General features: G+C 59.6%; 7 protein-coding genes across 7 annotated transcripts, besides 18 other annotated features; all 7 read right to left on the bottom strand.

The window, feature by feature from the left end:
• Window positions 1-164: 164 nt before the first annotated feature.
• Window positions 165-182: a microsatellite.
• Window positions 183-349: 167 nt separating this feature from the next.
• Window positions 350-380: a microsatellite.
• An 88-nt stretch (window positions 381-468) lies between these two features.
• Tco025E_05151 (putative protein kinase) lies at window positions 469-2622 on the bottom strand (the record flags this gene model as incomplete). Its single annotated transcript, XM_029372052.1, has 1 exon — window positions 469-2622. The coding sequence occupies one exon, from the start codon at window positions 2620-2622 to the stop codon at window positions 469-471; it is 2154 nt and encodes a 717-aa protein (XP_029227891.1).
• Window positions 2623-2918: 296 nt separating this feature from the next.
• Window positions 2919-2939: a microsatellite.
• Window positions 2920-2971: a microsatellite.
• A 387-nt stretch (window positions 2972-3358) lies between these two features.
• Window positions 3359-3387: a microsatellite.
• Window positions 3388-3729: 342 nt separating this feature from the next.
• Window positions 3730-3758: a microsatellite.
• Window positions 3759-4041: 283 nt separating this feature from the next.
• Window positions 4042-4068: a microsatellite.
• Window positions 4069-4131: 63 nt separating this feature from the next.
• Window positions 4132-4191: a microsatellite.
• A 62-nt stretch (window positions 4192-4253) lies between these two features.
• Tco025E_05150 (putative nitrate reductase) lies at window positions 4254-5702 on the bottom strand (the record flags this gene model as incomplete). The annotated part of the gene is made up of 1 exon (XM_029372051.1): window positions 4254-5702. The coding sequence occupies one exon, from the start codon at window positions 5700-5702 to the stop codon at window positions 4254-4256; it is 1449 nt and encodes a 482-aa protein (XP_029227890.1).
• Window positions 5703-6060: 358 nt separating this feature from the next.
• Window positions 6061-6080: a microsatellite.
• Window positions 6080-6112: a microsatellite.
• A 93-nt stretch (window positions 6113-6205) lies between these two features.
• On the bottom strand, window positions 6206-6859 carry Tco025E_05149 (putative ribosome biogenesis regulatory protein (RRS1); the record flags this gene model as incomplete). The annotated part of the gene is made up of 1 exon (XM_029372050.1): window positions 6206-6859. One exon carries the CDS (start codon window positions 6857-6859, stop codon window positions 6206-6208), a length of 654 nt encoding a protein of 217 aa, XP_029227889.1.
• A 273-nt stretch (window positions 6860-7132) lies between these two features.
• Window positions 7133-7160: a sequence feature (G-rich).
• A 130-nt stretch (window positions 7161-7290) lies between these two features.
• Window positions 7291-7431: a sequence feature (A-rich).
• A 14-nt stretch (window positions 7432-7445) lies between these two features.
• On the bottom strand, window positions 7446-8885 carry Tco025E_05148 (putative histidyl-tRNA synthetase; the record flags this gene model as incomplete). Its single annotated transcript, XM_029372049.1, has 1 exon — window positions 7446-8885. One exon carries the CDS (start codon window positions 8883-8885, stop codon window positions 7446-7448), a length of 1440 nt encoding a protein of 479 aa, XP_029227888.1.
• A 52-nt stretch (window positions 8886-8937) lies between these two features.
• Window positions 8938-8991: a microsatellite.
• A 55-nt stretch (window positions 8992-9046) lies between these two features.
• Window positions 9047-9073: a microsatellite.
• A 130-nt stretch (window positions 9074-9203) lies between these two features.
• Window positions 9204-9830, bottom strand: Tco025E_05147 (trimeric LpxA-like protein; the record flags this gene model as incomplete). Its single annotated transcript, XM_029372048.1, has 1 exon — window positions 9204-9830. The coding sequence occupies one exon, from the start codon at window positions 9828-9830 to the stop codon at window positions 9204-9206; it is 627 nt and encodes a 208-aa protein (XP_029227887.1).
• A 394-nt stretch (window positions 9831-10224) lies between these two features.
• Tco025E_05146 (uncharacterized protein) lies at window positions 10225-10794 on the bottom strand (the record flags this gene model as incomplete). Its single annotated transcript, XM_029372047.1, has 1 exon — window positions 10225-10794. The coding sequence occupies one exon, from the start codon at window positions 10792-10794 to the stop codon at window positions 10225-10227; it is 570 nt and encodes a 189-aa protein (XP_029227886.1).
• An 88-nt stretch (window positions 10795-10882) lies between these two features.
• Window positions 10883-10912: a microsatellite.
• A 133-nt stretch (window positions 10913-11045) lies between these two features.
• Window positions 11046-11101: a sequence feature (GA-rich).
• Window positions 11102-11147: 46 nt separating this feature from the next.
• Window positions 11148-11166: a microsatellite.
• A 296-nt stretch (window positions 11167-11462) lies between these two features.
• Tco025E_05145 (uncharacterized protein) lies at window positions 11463-12653 on the bottom strand (the record flags this gene model as incomplete). Its single annotated transcript, XM_029372046.1, has 1 exon — window positions 11463-12653. One exon carries the CDS (start codon window positions 12651-12653, stop codon window positions 11463-11465), a length of 1191 nt encoding a protein of 396 aa, XP_029227885.1.
• Window positions 12654-12982: 329 nt separating this feature from the next.
• Window positions 12983-13006: a microsatellite.
• Window positions 13007-13303: the final 297 nt, after the last annotated feature.

The raw sequence follows: 13303 nt of genomic DNA, 5'->3' as shown, positions 1-13303 counted from the left end.
GGAGGAAAAAAGTTAACTACGGACGACGTCGATGCCTAAAGAATTGTCCTTGGCAACAATGCCCCTCCCTCGTCTCGCAAAAGTGTCCAGGGCTCGGACGAACGCATTGCGAACACGCATGCAGAAAGAAAGCAACGAGGAGTATACTTCCCACTTTTCCCCTCATATATATATATATATATCGTACCCTTCCTCTTATCTTAATGCAGGCCCAGACATATGCCCTTTGCAGCATATTTATTTGCCGTCATCCCATGAAGGCCTCACGCTGGCGCCTTCCTTTGGCGCCAGCAACAGTGTGCCCTCAAAGCCGCGCTGGAGATAAAAACGGACGCTTCCTTGCCCCATTCCACCCACCCACCCACCCCCCACGCCTCACCGCAGGAAATGCGGTTTGGCTGCCGCTATTGCCGGTGTGCCCGCAATGGCGTTGTGGCCGTCACTCACGCATTCATGCGCGACATGTTGTCAGCGAGTGGAACACGTTGTGGCCTCCACCCCTGCCTTGACGTGCCGCTTAACTCTGGTCGATTTTTCACCGGCAGACGCCCCTGAAGCCGTGCTGTTCCTTCTCTGCCCGTTGCGGTGGGGGTCCACACCACCATTGCTGCCAGCCGCACCACGGCCAAGGCTGGGGCGGCTTTTGGCCCGCTTCACGCCATTCCTGTGAGCGGGTGAGTCGCTTGTGGTGGGATTTACGTGAGGGCTCAACGGAGCCTTCTTCAACGCGGTGGTGATGGGAGGCCGTGGGTAGAGCGCCCGCCCGCTGGAGTGTGCAGTGGTCGAAGAAGACGGATGCGCCGAGGGCGCGGACGGGCCTAGCAACTGCCTCCCTTTCTTTGCCTTCCGGTCCCCATTTTGGGGGCCGTCGGCGGGGTCCCCACCGCGACCGCTGCCTCGCTCAGCGATGACCGCCACGACCGGCGCCGTGCTGTTCGGAAACACCTCCTTACTAAGCGGTGGCGGCGGCGCTTCGTGCATGGCGGCCTCCCCCGCCTCCATTTGCTTCCCATGCTCCTTCGCCAGTTCCGCGCTTGACAGGGAAAGGTACGACTGTGCGTGGCTTTCTGCGGTCCCATCCTTTTCTTTGCACCGCAGCCAAAGGTGTTGCTGCAGCTGCGCCGCGGAGGGCCGCTCCTTCGGGTCACTGCGTAGGCACAGGCTAATGAATTCCTTGGCGTTTGCGGAGATGTGCGGCGGCACCTGCTCCTCCAATCGCCCCTTCATTATGGCAAACATCACCGCCATGTGGTTGTCTAGGTTCCAGAAGGGTGGGTGTCCCGTCAGCATCTCCAGCACGCAGCAACCCACCGACCAGATGTCGGCCATGCAGCTGTGACCACTGCAGGCAATAACCTCCGGGGCCATGAAATTCGGGGTGCCTGCGACACTGTCTGTCACGAGCGTCGTTTGCAGCTCTTTACTAGTGCCAAAGTCTCCCACCTTCAGCACCCCATCCTCCGTGAGAAACAAGTTGTCGCCCTTCAGGTCGCGGTGCACAATGCGTCGCTGGTGGAGGTATTCAAGTCCCTCCAGCAGTTGCCGGGTGTAATTCCGCGTCTCGTCCTCGGAAAAGGGGCCATTGGCCCGAAGCTTCTGCGCAATGGTGCCCCCGCCAACGTACTCCATATAAATCTGTAGTGCGCAGTTCGACTCCTCGCGTCGGGCGGAGTAGTAGCATACGATATGTTTGTGGTTCAGCTTACGCATTACGCGTATCTCGCGCTCTAACGCGCGGAGCTGCTGCTCCACGTCTTTGCCAACGTCCGCCATCACCAGAACCTCCTTCACCACAAGGGGCAGACCCGTGTCAAGGTCAACGGCGCGAAAGATGTCGCCAAACCCGCCACGCCCAATGCGTTCCTCGCGCCGCACGTTTATAATCTTTCGTCGGCGTCCAACCTCCACTGCGTTGGAGCCCTCACGGCCCGCAAGGACCGGCACAATGCTGCTTTCTGTCTCCTTGTTGCTCTCTTTGACGGCGGCGGCGCCCGTGGTGAAAGCGTTGGCGGCGACCGCAACTGCCGCGGCGGCGGGGGTGGAGGTCCGGTGGCTCACACTCATTGCGCCGAACTTGTCGCCAACGCCCGTCAGGCTGCAGCTATGCACGCTTTCCGGGTCAAACACGTCGGTGTAGTCGTGGGAAAGCATGTGGGTGGAGGAACCGGCAAGGAGGGAAGAGGACGAATACGAGGAATCCCCGTTCGTCCCTCGCGTTCGGCTGTGACTCAGACTCGCCGAGGTGCCAGGGTCCAGCGACGGCGGCGCCTTGACGACCGGGCTCCCGTGTGCCCCCAACGCGGGAAACTTTTCACGCGGCGCGCACGTCGCGCTCACTGGCTCACTGATGACGTCCTCCAGAACCTCCTCGCTGAGTAGCGTGCCGCTGCTCGTCTCCACCGACAGGGGCCGCTCAGAGACGCCGTCTAGCGGGACGAGGCGGGTCACGGCCGGGGAGGCGTTCAAGCTGCGCACTATGCGGCGAGGCGTAACGATGCCCCCAGACTTCGGCGAGAGCCCGCCCATGCACCGAGCCTCCTCCGCACGTTCGGCATCCACCGTAAAGGAACCAACAGGGAGCAGTATACTCCGCTGCGTCGGCTCCTTGCCCTGGCGGCGCATAAACGCGCGGTATAAAGCGCGTCACCCGCCCCCCGTCCTCTGGCTTCCCACCCGCCCACCCACCCCCGTCTCTCGCCCTCCCGTTTGACGTGATGGCTCTGTCGGCGCCTTTGTCGCCTCGTCCACACACGGGCGGGCGCGAGAAATGGCGCAACGATGGACAGGGATGAGCCGCGGGGCAATCGGACGAGTCCGCCAAGAAAATGCGGCAGCAGCAAAGGGGAGCGCGATGTATACGCGTGTACCTATTGATTTAAGCGTCTGGGCGTTGATGAGGCGTGCGAGGTAAGTGGGGGGAGAGAGAGAGAGAGAAAGAGCCCAAGGAAGGAAGAAGGAAGGAAAGAAAAAACGGCCTATTTGCGGTGGAAGAAGGCGCCTCAACAAGTCTCAGGTTGCTTTCTGCTCGTGACGCGCCCTCCGTTTCTTTTTTTCCTTTTCCTCTTCGCCGCCGACGCACCCCACTCCCCTGTTGCCTCCTAATGGAAAAAAGAGAAGAAAAAAGCAAAGAATAAAAATCCTTTCACTGAATGCGGCTGCGCTTTGCCTCCGTGTGTATTACTCCGCTTCCTGCAGCCGCCGACACCTGCCTGTGCGTGCGCGCCGCCCGGAGTCAGGAAGCCGTGGTAGCAAGCGCCGGCCCCTTCCCTACTCTAAGCCCGATACTCCTCCTTGGCGCCTGCTTCACACACACACACACGCGTGCTTCTGCGGAACTATTGCTTGGCAACAGAAGAGGAAAAAAAACAAAACAAAAAAAAACAATAATCACCCCGACGCCCCAGCGCTAACCCACTTCAGAAGGCAACCACCAGAAGAAGACGGGGAGGAACCGCGCAGGCATAAATAATCGTGGGGCGCATGCGAGCGCAAAACGCTCTGAAAACCGCAGTCCCCCATACCCGCACGCCGCACCAAAACGTATGAAACGACTTCTCTCTCGCTCGCGCTCCCCTCACGCCTCTTCGCCCCTCCAGCAAAGGTTCATTCCTTGTTTTGACCCCCCTTGTCTTTGGCAAGAGGCCGCCTCCCGCCTACCGCCGCAGCGGGCGTGCCACGGGAAGAAGGAATTTGCCCATTGCTCGCCACTCAGACGGGGACAACGAGGAGAAACAAAAAAAAGGAAAAGAAAAAGAAAATCATCCGCGGGAAAATTCCACCAGCAGCCGGCGACCCCATCCCTAGGGCGGAACGGAAACGAAGGAAGATACATGGACACATGCACGCAAAAAAAAAAACTACAAAAAATGGCACATGCGCAGAAATGACATGAACGCGCAGCCATCTCCTGTCCTCGCGCGTGTGTCGATTACCGCCCCCTGCTACAGCTGCGACAGAAAAGCCCCCCGTCCACGTAATTTGAAAAAGTTTAATCCTAACCTGACCACGGCAACCGTTGCTACATCGATGCGTGGTTCACCAGTCGTCGTCGTCGTCGTCGTCGTCGTCATTGGCGTTGTTGTTTTATTCTTACCGTTTGCAGAAAAAGTTGGGGTTGTGGAAAACGGATACAGAGAGATGTATATATAGATATATATAGAGAGCGATATATAGAGAGAGAGCGAGCGAGAGTAAGTGGTGGTGGGAGGGGAGGTGCGGTGGGGTTTTGCATGGCGAGGACACCGCCCCGCTGGTCACAGCACGTGCACCTGCTGGAGGCTGCAGACCTTGTTGTCTACCAGCCCCTTCATGACGTCGTCGGCGAAGCTGGGGGGGCCGCAGAGGACGCACGACACGGTGGGCGACAACTTCCGCATCACCTCGGCGCCCAGCCGGCCCAAGTGCACGTTGGCGGTCTCCGGCAAACTCGGCATCTCCTTCGTCCGGGTGAAGACATAATGCAGCTCAAAGGTTTTGCGGGGAGGCGTTTTTGCCTCCTCGCCCGGCGCGGTGTCCGCTCCGTAGGCCTCGAGGAAGGCCGCAATCTCCTTGCGCAGCAGCATCACCTCCGGCACCTGGTAACTCACCACCAGCGTCACCGAGGCGACCTGGTCGCGCAGCAGGTGCCGCACCATGGTGTAGATCGGGGTCACGCCAACGCCACCCGCAATAAACAGCACGTGTCGCTTGCTCTCCGGCTCCCTCATCAGGGCCGCGTCCTCCTCGGCGACCCAGTTCGGTCGCAGCGGGCCTTCGTACCTCATCTTGTTGCCAGGTTTGAGTGAGTGAAGGTAAACAGAGGCCACCCCATGCGGGTACTTCTTCACAGTAAGGGTGAAGGACGTCTCCTCGCATATGAATGGGGTGTAGTGCCTCGCCTTGAAGAAGCCCTTGCCAAACGCATCCGGAACCAACACCGAGATGTGCCCACCAGGCAGCAGCTGCAATTTCTCTGGGCAAGCAAAGGTGATGTTCTTGATGTCGACTGCAACCTCCACACTCTCGAGCACCATCGTCTCCTTCACCGTCGCCGACGCCGCGTCGGCCTCAGCGTTGGGGGAGGCAACTGCGGTCTCCAACTTTGCCGACGACAGGCGTCCCACAATAAACCGCTTGGCCGATTCCCTTGTGGACTTGCTGTGGATGCGTGCGAAGAGGTCACCCACCTCCTCGCCGACTCTGGACATGATGGCCGCCTCACCGCCCGGGTGCGACGCCACGAAGTCTGTGACGTCGTAAACGACGTCGTGGATGCGCAGCAACACCCGCTTCTCTTCGATGATCCTCCGCTGCACCTCCGCCTCCGTAAGCACAGAGGGCGCCACCCACAAAGGCCCCAGCAGGAACTCGTCTAGTGTCTCGTGCGCCCCGGGGCCATGGATGCTCGAAAATGTCGTGCCCATCTCCTTGCCAAGGTTGGTCTTGATGGCCGCCGCGCCGCCCGGGTGGAACGCCGTGAAGTTTGTGACGTCGTATACTTTGCCGTGGATCACCATAATGTCACGGCCCTCCTGCGTGATCATCGCCTGCACCTCTGCCTCGCTGAGGCCTTTTGAAGGAGCTTTCGCATCTGTCTTCGCCGTTGCGAGGGTTCGGGCGGCCGGGGCCTCCTTTTTTGGTCCCAACCCTTTTTTTGGGGAGGTTCCCTCTTTATCTGCGGGAGCAAACCTTTGAGCGGCCTGTTTCGAGGGCAGGGAACCCATGCTAGCGCCTTTGCCTCCCTCTTCCTTTTTTTTTCTTTCGCTGGCTGTGTCGTGGGCTTCGGGAGCTGGAGCTGGCCACGGCAGCTTCGTGCGGTGCGTGTGGGACTGGGGAAAAGAAGGGATGTGAGCGGCGACGCCGCACCACCGCTGGTCCAGGGGCACGCGGCCGCGGGAAAGCAGCGCGCTCGCGTGCGTCGCGGTGGGGGAGTAAAAGAAGAGCGAAGAGAAAGGCAGGCGGAGGGAGTCCACACAACATGGCGTTGCACGCTAGGCGCGGCAGCAACAGGGGCAACAGGAAGTTCCACGCACACCACCGCCACCGCAGTTGCCGCCATTATAATTCATTACACACGCAGACAGTAGGAGGAGGAGGAGGAGTATGTGTGTGTGTGTGTGTGTGTGTGCCTGTGAAAAAGAGAAAGATAGAGAGACACACAACACAACAGGCGCAGAAAAATTTTAATCGGGGCAAAACCAAAAACAAAAGAGCAGCGGCGATTGTTTCACTTCTTTCCCTTCTTCTTTGATGAAATTTTGTCAAACTTACCGTTGGACGCCGTTGCGAGGTGTCTTGTCACGGCGCTGAGATGCTTTACCTCCTCCTGTGCGTGGGCGATGTGCTCCGAGCGGCGCTTGTTGTGCTCCTCCTTCTTCTTCTGCTGCTCCAACCGGGCCTTCTTCGCCCTACGGTCGTCCAGGAACGGGTCGCCGCCCTCCTCCTGCGCCACGTAGTTCGGGCCGACCTCCCGCAGCCAGTCTTGCCTCTCGCGGTCCTCGCGGGCGCGCTTGCCCCACTTGTCCTTCCACACCTGCTGCTCCTCGTCAAAGACGCGGTTGCCCTTCTTTCGCTTGAGAGCGATGCCCTTCTTCAGGGCGAACTTCTCCCACGCGGTGAGAGGCTTTGGCTTCGGTGGGGCCTTCTCGCGCGGCAGCTGCATGACGGGCTGCGGCAGCTTCACAAGCGTTGTGCTGGCATCAAACTTCCCACGCTTCGTCCTCGTTGGCAGCTCCTGGCACTCTCCCAGCAGCAGCCGCACGGCCTGCGTGGCAGACTCGTGAAGGTCCTCCTCCGCACGCTGCGGCCCACTAATGAGTGAAACGTTCGTGATGCAGAGCAACCCGGTGTCCAGCTGGTGTTCGTTCATGCCTCCCTGCATCCTGCCTCTCCCTCCGGCTGTGGCTGGTGCTCCTTTTCCTTGTTTGGTTGCTTCGGCCTGTTGGCCTACGCTCGACACGTGTGCTATCCGCGTCTGCCTGCCAGACTAACACGCGCAACACCGCGGCGAAGCAAAATATGAGTTTAAAAAAACGACAAGGGAAAGAGGAATCGACGAACGACAGATAAAGGGCAAAGACCGCCGCGAGAAATGGCCCCACACCCACATACACACACAGGCACAGAGACGCTTGCCCGCCGGCAGACGGGCCTACGCCGCGCCCTCGCCCCGCCCCCCCAGCTGCTGCCGGGGGCAGCCCGCAAAGCGCACCCTCTTCTTCCTACAACCGCATCCTCTTCCCCCCTGTTGACGTTTGCGTCGCTTTTGTCCCCTGTGCACATCCACTGTGTCTTCAGTTACCCTCATCATGATTTGTTTAGTCTTTATTTGTTTTTGTTTTCCTTTTGTTTTCTTTTTTTTTATTTCTCTTCTCTCACTCCCTGGCCTCTCTCCGCCACCTTTTGGCTTACGTTTACTTCTCTTCTCTTCCTCCTTCTCTCATTCCTTCTTTTGGCGCCCGCCGCTCTCAGACGAGGCTGTGCAGGGGGACGGGGGCGCCGCGCTCCGTGGTGCCCTCCCCCTTCCCCGCCCCCTCGCGCAGCATCTTCACCTGCACCTCCCCGCGTGCCCACTCTTCGGGCGCCACGAGCACCGCCCGCACCGCCCCGACGCGGTCGGCGTAGTTGAAGGCCTGCACCAACTTCTTCTTGTCGAGGATGATGTCGGCGCTGCGGCCGGCGTCGCGCAGCCGGCGCAGCACCGCAAGCGCGTGCGGCCGCATGGACTCGTCAAACGGGATAACAACATCGTCCACGACGTGTGGAGCCTCCGGCAGCAACTGCTTTTCCTGCAGCAGCTCCGCAATCACGCAGTCGCCGAAGCCAAAGCCGGCGCACGGGACCGGGGTGGGGCTGCCGTAGGTTGTCAGCAGGCCGTCGTACCGGCCGCCGCCGCAGAGGGCGCGGAACTTCCCCTCCTGGTCAAAGCCCTCAAAGACGATGCCTGTGTAGTAGGCCAGCCCACGCACCACGCTCGCGTCAAAGCGCACCCAGTCCCCGTAGCCGTAGGCCTCCATTTGCTCAAAAAACTCCCTCAGCTCCCTCACAGCCTCGTGTTCCACGCCAATGCGCTGCGCAATCTCGTCCACGGACTTGAGGCTCAGCGTCGTGGTGATGGCGTCCACCACGGTGGGCTGAAGCCCAAGCTCAACCAGCTGCGCCTCCGCCTCCTCCCGGGGAATTTTCTCCATCTTGTCCACGATAACGCACACCGGGGCGAACTTGTCCGCTGCCACGCCAGCCTGCTCCAACACGGTCTGCAGCACCCTGCGGGAGTTCACCTTGATGCCAACCTCCTTGGAGGAGAGGCCGAAGCTCTGCATCGCGGAACACGCCGCGGACACCAACTCCACCTCCGCCGCCACCGACTTCACCCCAACGATGTCCATGTTCCACTGGTAGTGCTCGCGACGGCGGCCACGCGTGATGGCCTCGTAGCGCCAACACTGTGGGATGGAGTACCACTTCGCCGGCAGCAGCAGCGAGCGCCCCTTCGCGAGCAGCAGACGAGCCAGCGACGGCGTCATCTCGGGCCGCAGCGTCACCCGGTGCCCGCCTTTCGTAACGAAGTTGAACATTTGCTCGGTGATCTCCTCGCCGGCCTTGCGGATGTACAGCTCCTCGGACTCCAGCACCGGTGCGTCGTACTCCTCAAAGCCGAACCTCCTCGCGGTGGCGTGGAAGACGTCAAACAGGTGGTTGCGCCTCCGCATCGCCTCGGGGGGGAAGTCGCGGCAACCCTGCACAGGCTCCGTCTCCACCATCGCCTGCTGACTCTTCTTCTTGGCCCGCTTGGCGACGGCGCCCGCGTCGGCGGTGGCGGCGACCAGCGCCTCCTTCTCCGCAAGGAGCCGCCTGAGCTGCGCGATCTCCGCGAGGACGGCGCCGCTGTCCGCGCCCTTCGACATCGCACCCCGCAGGAACCGAAGTCCACGCGTCTTCGCCAAAACACGGAAGTATAACGAAAAGAAAAAAGAAAAAAACGAAAACAAAAAAAGGAGGAGGAGAAACGAACTCCCAAAGCTCCCTCTTTGTCTTCGCTTGAGCTGCGTAGGAGGGTAGAGGGGAGAAAACAAAACAAAAACAAAAACAAAAAGGAAGTTGGGAAGGGAAAGAGACACATGAGAGGACACAAAGAAACAAAAAAGAGGAGGGGGTGCAGAGACGCCAGAGGTCCGCCCAGACGGGCTGCGGCGGCAAGGAAGAACGCGGCGCCTCCCCTCACGCTACGGGGAGGGGTCCGATGTGACGGAGAACACCTCGTAAACCCGGTCCCTCATAAACAGCTGGTGCAACTCCGCATCCAGGCTGGCCACCGGACGCGCCGGCCGTCCCTCGTAGACGGCGTAAGGGGCAAGCCGCAGCCCGGCGGGCACCACACACCCCGAACGCAGCCACACGCCGTCAGGGACCTCGGCCCACTCCCCAATCACGCAATCGTCCTCCACGTGCACGTAACTCCCCACCGACGTTGCCTCACACACGGTTCGTTTCCCAAGCATCGTTGCGGAGCCTATCGTCACGGGGGAAGACTCAGCCACGGTTAGGTTCAACAAGGGCCGCAGCGGGGGGCGCACGACACACCCTGCACGGAGGATGACAGCATCGGCAAGGGATACTGAGGCAATGTCTCCCCGAACGACCACCATCGCCTCAGCTAGCAAGAAACCAGACACCCGCACGTCCCCCAATAATTGGGCCTTTCCGTGCACCCATCGTACACTGGACTCGCACCCCAACTCGCTGGACGTGTCTCGAAGCGGCTCGGGGAAGGACGTAGAGGTGAGAACGCAGGGTGTCCCTGATGTCATCAGGATGGGTATGTACGCATCAGTCGCGGAATGCGGCTGCATTGCCCTCCTACTACTGCCGAGAGATCCCAATCGCAGGCAAGCAATTAAATGCGACACACAACACTTTAAAACAAGAGATACTTGTTTTTAAAGAGGTAAGATATGGTAAAAGGGCCAATCTGCATACACACATATATATATATAGCCGCAGAAGGGAGGAAGGGGATGAGAAACCCAACCACGTGGGGCGCAGTGTGCCCTTCTTCCTTTCCCCCCACCCACCGCCACCACTTAATTTGTGTTTTGCTGGCGATTTGTTTCCCCCCCCCCCTCCCGTTCGGAATGATCCCGCCAAGAACAACAACCAGAAAATAATAATAATAAAACAGAACACACACACATGCGGGCGTGTAGAGTTCCCTTCGCTCCTTCGCTGGTTTTTGCGTTGCTTCGGCTACCAGGGGTCACTCCGCCGCTCCGCCCGAGTGATGGCGATCTCCGGGTCCCGCAGCACCCAGTGTCCGCGGTGGCGCAGCGGCAGCTTAAGTGCGCCCTCCCGCGGCGTGGCTGCGGGGTCCGGCTTGGGCGGGTGGGGCAGCTCCGCTGGCAGCACCGTCTCCTCCCGCTCCTCCAGCGGGGAAACGGCGCCCGACTGCGCCGCAACGGAGGCCTTAAAAAGGCCGCTGTGGCCACTTGCGGAGTGGCGCATACTCTGCTTTCCCAGGATGAGGTCCAACTGCCGCATGAGCGGGTCATCGTGGAGGCGGAAGTACGACAAGGCGCCGTGCAGCTTCTTCGTGTAAAGCTTTGCCACCGTCAGCGAGGACGACATCGTGAAGCACGGGCGAAACACCTCAACCTCCCGCAGGAACTCGCTCTCGATGGCACGGCACGCCGTTGCGTTGCCGTCAGCCGTCGCGTTCTTGTGCGCCAAGTGCAGTTTTATGAGCTGAAGCGCCCCGTCCAAAAACGGGCCGGGGTTGTGGAGGGCGTTTGAGCGGAGGAGCGAGCACCCGTGCAACATTGCAGCCGCACGCCTGGCCTCGGCAACCCGGTCCCGCCGCCTCCCTTTTTCTCTCCCTTCCGCAGCGCAATGAAACAGCAGGGGAAAAAGCGAGCGAGCGAGCGAGCGAGAGGGAGAGAGTGATTAGTCGTGAGCATAGCGGGGCGCGCAAAAGCACGCGCAAAACCAACAACAATAACCATGAAAAAACAAAGAAGGGAGCGTATGATGCAATCCATCAAAGTCGCCCCATTTCCTCCTTTCGTTTCTTACCTCCTCCTCGTCCTCCTCTCTCCCTCTCCCTTTCTCTCCGTCGCCTCCGCCCCCTTCAGCGCCAGAGCCACAAGCACCACAGTCACGCCCCCGCAGCAACGCCCCCCCCCCCCCCCCCCCGGGGGGGGGCGGCTTTGCTTGGGCAGAAACGAGCAGAGGCCCGTCAGCCCGAGGAGAAAAAGAAGGGCAAGATAAAATAAAACCTGTCCTACCACATCCTCGCCCAAGCACCACGCGTGTTGGTGTGCATGCTTGCGAAATGGCGAGCGCCAACGACGTCGGCGCGTTCCCCGGGAGAAAAAGACAGGCCCCTCTCGACTTTTTGTGCCGCAAAGGGCCGCTCGGCTGTGCCAGGAGGCGCGGCAAACTGCAGAGAAGCTTGCCGAAGCAATCTCCGTAGGCATCCGGGGCCCCGCTCACGGATCGCCTGTGTAACCCATCTTCTTGCTCTTCACAATCTTTGGCATCTTCTTCCACTTCTCCTGGCGGGCAACGTTCTTGAAGGCGGCTCCGCGGTCATACACGCGATCCTCGTGGACGTAGTCCTCTGGGAGAAGTCCCTCCATCTTCCACTTCTCAATCTTGTCCTTCACAATGTCGTCGATCTTCGCATTTGGGTTGTGCACGCTCGCGCCGAGGGTTGACGGTGTGTAGTCGAAGTACAGCTGGCGCGGTGAAAACTGTCGCGGGGCGCGGATGCTGCTGTGCCAGCAGACGTGGTAGTACATCTTGTCGTTTTCGCTGAGCGGAATCCGCAGCTTCCCCGCCCCGTGGCCGCGCAGGTCGGAGTAGGTAACACGCAGGAACTTCACCTTCCTCTCGCCAAAGTTGAACAGATACTTTTTTACGTACTCGTAGATGTTGTTGTCGGTGACGGCGTTCAGCGCAACCACGATGGAGCGCGCCTCCACACGATCCAAGTCGGCCTGCACGTCCAGCATCTCCTCTAGAAGGAGTTTGACGCCCCTCTCGTCGCCCATGCGCCCGACGCTCTTGAGCAAAAAATTCCACTGGGCCGTGTCAAACAAGGGCGTGTAGTTCCAACCATCCTTTAGGCACCTGTGGAAAATAGGGCCCCACGCAACGTGATCAATTTTACTGCAGTAGAACAGAATGGCCTTGACTAAGGGGAGCGGCGGCGTCGCGCTGGCGTCATCGGCAATAAAGCGTGAATGGCAGTGCTCCTCCCAGAGCGCCATGCCCGCGTTGCTTCGCAGGAACGCACAGTGTTGGAGCACCTTCGCCAACCAAAGATCCCTCGTCACCTCATCCGCGATGAGGTGCGCCGTATTACTATAATCCGCGATAACCTCCTCTGCGGAGGTTTTGGGTATTGTTCTTCCGTGAGGCAGTTTACGCAACTGCGGCTCCAGTGCCACGCGAAAGGCGGGGTGCATGTCAAGTTCGACCCATACGCCGCGATACTTGTTAACAAGCGAGTGGGCACTTTCGTAGGGTGCTGTCATTGTGCGATTGACGCCATGCGGCCGCTCCATTCCCTGTGGGAGGTTGTAGTGCCAGTGGTACTGGCTGTAGGCAAGCATCGGGGAGGTGTCTGGGTTAACCGGGGTGTAGCCAACCGCCCTCCGGGAGGTTCGCCGAATCATCGGCGCCTACAAGCAGAGCAGCAGGCCGCAATGCACGCAGTCTTTGACGCGTATCCCCCTCCTTCGCCCGGAAAGCCAAGAAAGAACAGCAGCAAAGCAAAAAAAAAGCCAATACCCGCACCTCTCCCCCCACCCCCAAGCTCTAAGAGGAGAAGAACGCCGTCCAGAAGAGTTAGTACATGCAAGGGGAAGGACGGGGAATAAAGGGAGGAAAGTGCAACATTGGCAGCGAGAAACAATCGCTCAGCGGGGCAGTTCCCCTGGCCCCTCATTGCCACCCACTCACCCACCAGCTCAAAGGAGAGAAAGCCCACCGACAATTCTCAGAGAAAAAGAAAAAGAAAAAAGAAAAAGAGAACATTGCTAAACCTTCTCGTTGGTGCCCGTACATTCAAACAATAAAACAAAGCCGGACCGCAGTGCGGCGTCTGGAGAAAATGGAATCGCCACAAATTGAAGACAGTATTCCCTCCTCCTTCTTCTCATTTGCTTCTCCATGGACCATATAGAAATTCAAGCCTTCTGTTACTCCACCTTCTACGCTCAAACATCACAGTCATCGGGGATTTTGCAGTCAACCCCACAGCATCTGTTCCTTCTGGCTGCTGATTTATTATAGGCGGCCCCAGCACAACCGCTCGCGTGCTGCG

This window comes from Trypanosoma conorhini (genome assembly GCF_003719485.1).
Source record: "Trypanosoma conorhini strain 025E chromosome Unknown Tco_14.4_contig_00288, whole genome shotgun sequence".
In the NCBI taxonomy this organism is placed as follows: domain Eukaryota; phylum Euglenozoa; class Kinetoplastea; order Trypanosomatida; family Trypanosomatidae; genus Trypanosoma; species Trypanosoma conorhini.
This window is presented reverse-complemented; position numbering and strand designations above follow the sequence as displayed.